This window comes from Helianthus annuus, chromosome 2 (genome assembly GCF_002127325.2).
Source record: "Helianthus annuus cultivar XRQ/B chromosome 2, HanXRQr2.0-SUNRISE, whole genome shotgun sequence".
In the NCBI taxonomy this organism is placed as follows: domain Eukaryota; kingdom Viridiplantae; phylum Streptophyta; class Magnoliopsida; order Asterales; family Asteraceae; genus Helianthus; species Helianthus annuus.
In genome coordinates this window covers 143,710,576-143,713,797 of record NC_035434.2, presented here as the reverse complement: position 1 = coordinate 143,713,797, position 3,222 = coordinate 143,710,576, and the positions used below count along the sequence as shown (strand labels likewise).

The following is a 3,222-nucleotide window of genomic DNA, read 5'->3' as shown; positions in this document are numbered from 1 at the left end:
TTTTTAATAAATTATTAACTTCATTAGAATCTGTCAATGACAATTGACCATTAACTGTTAAACATATACAATAGATTTTGAAAATGATGACAAAATTGATTGTTTAAAATAACAGTTAATATATGAAAAAATATAAAAACATAAAATTGAAAACCAAAACAAATGTCAATAACCATAAAAACCATATAAAAACTTAAAAAGTAACATATGGAAGCCAAAAATCATGACATAATTGTTTTATCTCTAATGACTAAGCCTAACGTAAGGTACAACCAGATCAACACTCAAAACCTGGTCATTTTCATCAAAAGAATAATAAACCCTGTCACGGACCTTAATTCCAGCAGCTTTCATAAACTTCTTCCAACTGGTTAAAGCATATCGCCATCCAGATCCATCGCTTTTCCTTTCACGTCTGGTACCGTGAGTAAATTGCTTTGGCGGATCCAGATGAATAAGTCTAACGGTGATATCTCTTAAACCTTCATCAAGTCTAGCCATACGTGAAACAGGATCGGGAATCCTCTGTATTGTTGTACAAAAAAAAAATTAATTAAAATTATGAAACCAAAATAACAGTGTTTAGAAAGAAACATATAAAGTTTATATAACTTACAAAATAACGATCACCAGCCGTACGAACAAAATGACGAACACCACCAGGTAATACTTCATAAACATCATCTTCAGCATCGATAGGTGCAACGTCAGTCTGAAAATTTAATATATAGAACTGAATTAAAATAAACATGCATAAAATATTCAATGGCGTACAAATATGTAACTTACCTCGTCGACCTCTAAATCCGGAAAATTCATTTCAAGACCGTTTTTCCCACAAACTTTTAAATGGAAAAAATTACCAAATGATTTTGTAAAAAATAGAAAACAACCATCCTTCAGCTGTAACTGACTAACAATTACATCAATACCAACGGAAAAACCTACTTTTCCGTCAGATGTTTCAATGAGAACGTCAAACGTGTTGTTTTCTGTAACTACAGTAGAGATTACATCATTTGACGAATAATCATAGTGTTTTGGAAGGATACATTCAGGAATGACCTGTTGGAAGGATAAAAAATAATCAGCAAAAAGTAAATTACATATAACTAAAGTAATACATCAATAGAGTATGAAATCTCTATATATAACTTATCTTACATAAAATTGAGATGATGTAGGGAGCAGATACGTCCAAAAAGTGCTATTACTAACCCCATCAAGAAAATATGTTAACTTAAAGGTAGTAGAATCTATAGGATTAAATAATACCAAACAACCTATGGTTAGTCGTAAATGTTCTACAACTTTGGACCAACCATGAAAAAAGAATATTTTTCCTTTAGCAGCGCTTAATCCAACATTAAATACTCGGCCATCTTCTGTGTGTATATCAACATTCGTAGGACATTTATATACACCCCATAGTTTACACACAGCGGCATCTGGAATGCACTAATAAAAAAAAGAAATTGATTTATTATTATAGGGAAAAAAATATAAACAATACAATAATAAAAGTCTGTACTTAATAAGAAGATAGAGAAAATAAAAAAAAATATTTATTAAGTTGTCATTTACCATAATAAACTCGTCTGCTTTATTCATGTGCCTACAGAAGCAGGGTCCCCTGAAACTGATTTAAAGATTACGATGTTAATCAAATCTCTTATGTTAAGGTTAGCATGATAAAAAAAATTAAAACAAAAGACAGATTATAAAAATGACATACCTTGATGAACTTTCAGCCATATGAAATACCTACATAAATAAAAGGTTACATAAACAAAGCACGTCAGATGTAGTTAAAGATTATTTTAGAAAATGATTTGCATTGACATTACTATAAACAAATTACCGCAGTATAATATAACCTAGTATACTATGATCAAATATAGATAAAGTAAAAAATGAAAAAAAATATATATTACTGAACAAATAATATAAAGTTATATGACAATAAGTATCATCGCATGTATAACATAAGCCTAAAAAGTCCATCAGACTGAAAAAATCATATAAACAAAATCTTACGAAATAGTAAGCATCAAAAATCGCCGTTAGATCAACATGAAAATCAATGCTAATGGGATTAAGGATCTGGAATGACATTCCCATCATTAAAAAACATAATGAAATATAACTGATTAGAAATCAACTCATATAAAAAGTAAAGACAGACGTTGATTTCTATCGGATACAGGGTTTAGTGTAAATAACGTTAAATACCAAAAATTAAAGATAAATCTAAAAAATGTTACATTCCAAAGGGAATTAGGGTTAAATAAACATCAAAATACATTTAGCACATAACATAAAAGCAAATAACACATGAATAAAAACTAAAGAATTAATTTAAAAAAAAAAACTTACAGATTGTAAAGCGATATGTGAACTTGAGGAATGGATTCAATGAATTGTAGATATAGATGGTATGGATAGAAGAACGTCAACCCATATATATATGTAGATCCACTTAATAAATTCATTGAACTTATAGAAACCGATGGTATTCTTGGAATAAGATTGGAGAGAAGTTGAAGAGTTGATTGGAACCATAACTGCAAAAGGAAGTAAATAATATGTTAGTATGAAAATAATTATAGAAACATTGACCAATTATATAAACAGACAATTAATTACATTTAATCATATTTAAACCAAAATTCAATAATTTTTAACACAGATTATTGTTAATTAAAAAAAAATAACGGAAAAATATACAAAAACAAATTAGGTGGTTTGATCTAACATCTGTTCCTTGACAATTTCCGTATTCCGATTGTTTTGACGGAATTATTAATTTAGAAAGAAGAAACAATCATAAACAATCAAGCAAAACATCTGATCTAGATTTAGGTTTTTATTTAACAACACTAAGCATGTTCAATCCATTAGAATAAATATGAATCCTACATAAACAACAAAGTGAAAACAAACATATTCAAGATTTATGATCGGATCCTCAAGAATCAGACCAAATCATAGTTGATAGAAGCAGAAACAATGTTTTAAAAGATAACTATGTATATAAATTAATAACATACAATCAAAGTCAGATCTTCATTCATAATGTATATAACAAATATTTATATTCAATTTAGCGTTTTTACCTTTGATCTTGAAGTAATTTTCGTAAAGAAGGTGAGAAGATAACCGATTGAATGTTCTTGACGTTGAGAGAAGAAGGTAAAGTTGAGGTAGGTATGATGAGAGATA

The 3,222-nt window shown here is 28.6% G+C and overlaps 1 protein-coding gene across 1 annotated transcript; it reads right to left on the bottom strand.

The window, feature by feature from the left end:
• Nucleotides 1–460: 460 nt before the first annotated feature.
• On the bottom strand, nucleotides 461–2,558 carry LOC110905988. Its single transcript, XM_022151362.2, has 6 exons — nucleotides 2,377–2,558; nucleotides 1,736–1,764; nucleotides 1,585–1,639; nucleotides 1,165–1,458; nucleotides 617–1,065; nucleotides 461–525 (listed from the first exon to the last, which is right to left on the bottom strand). Exons 2-5 carry the CDS (start codon nucleotides 1,753–1,755, stop codon nucleotides 763–765), a joined length of 672 nt encoding a protein of 223 aa, XP_022007054.1. The 5' UTR covers nucleotides 1,756–1,764; nucleotides 2,377–2,558; the 3' UTR covers nucleotides 461–525; nucleotides 617–762.
• Between the last annotated feature and the right edge of the window lie 664 nt (nucleotides 2,559–3,222).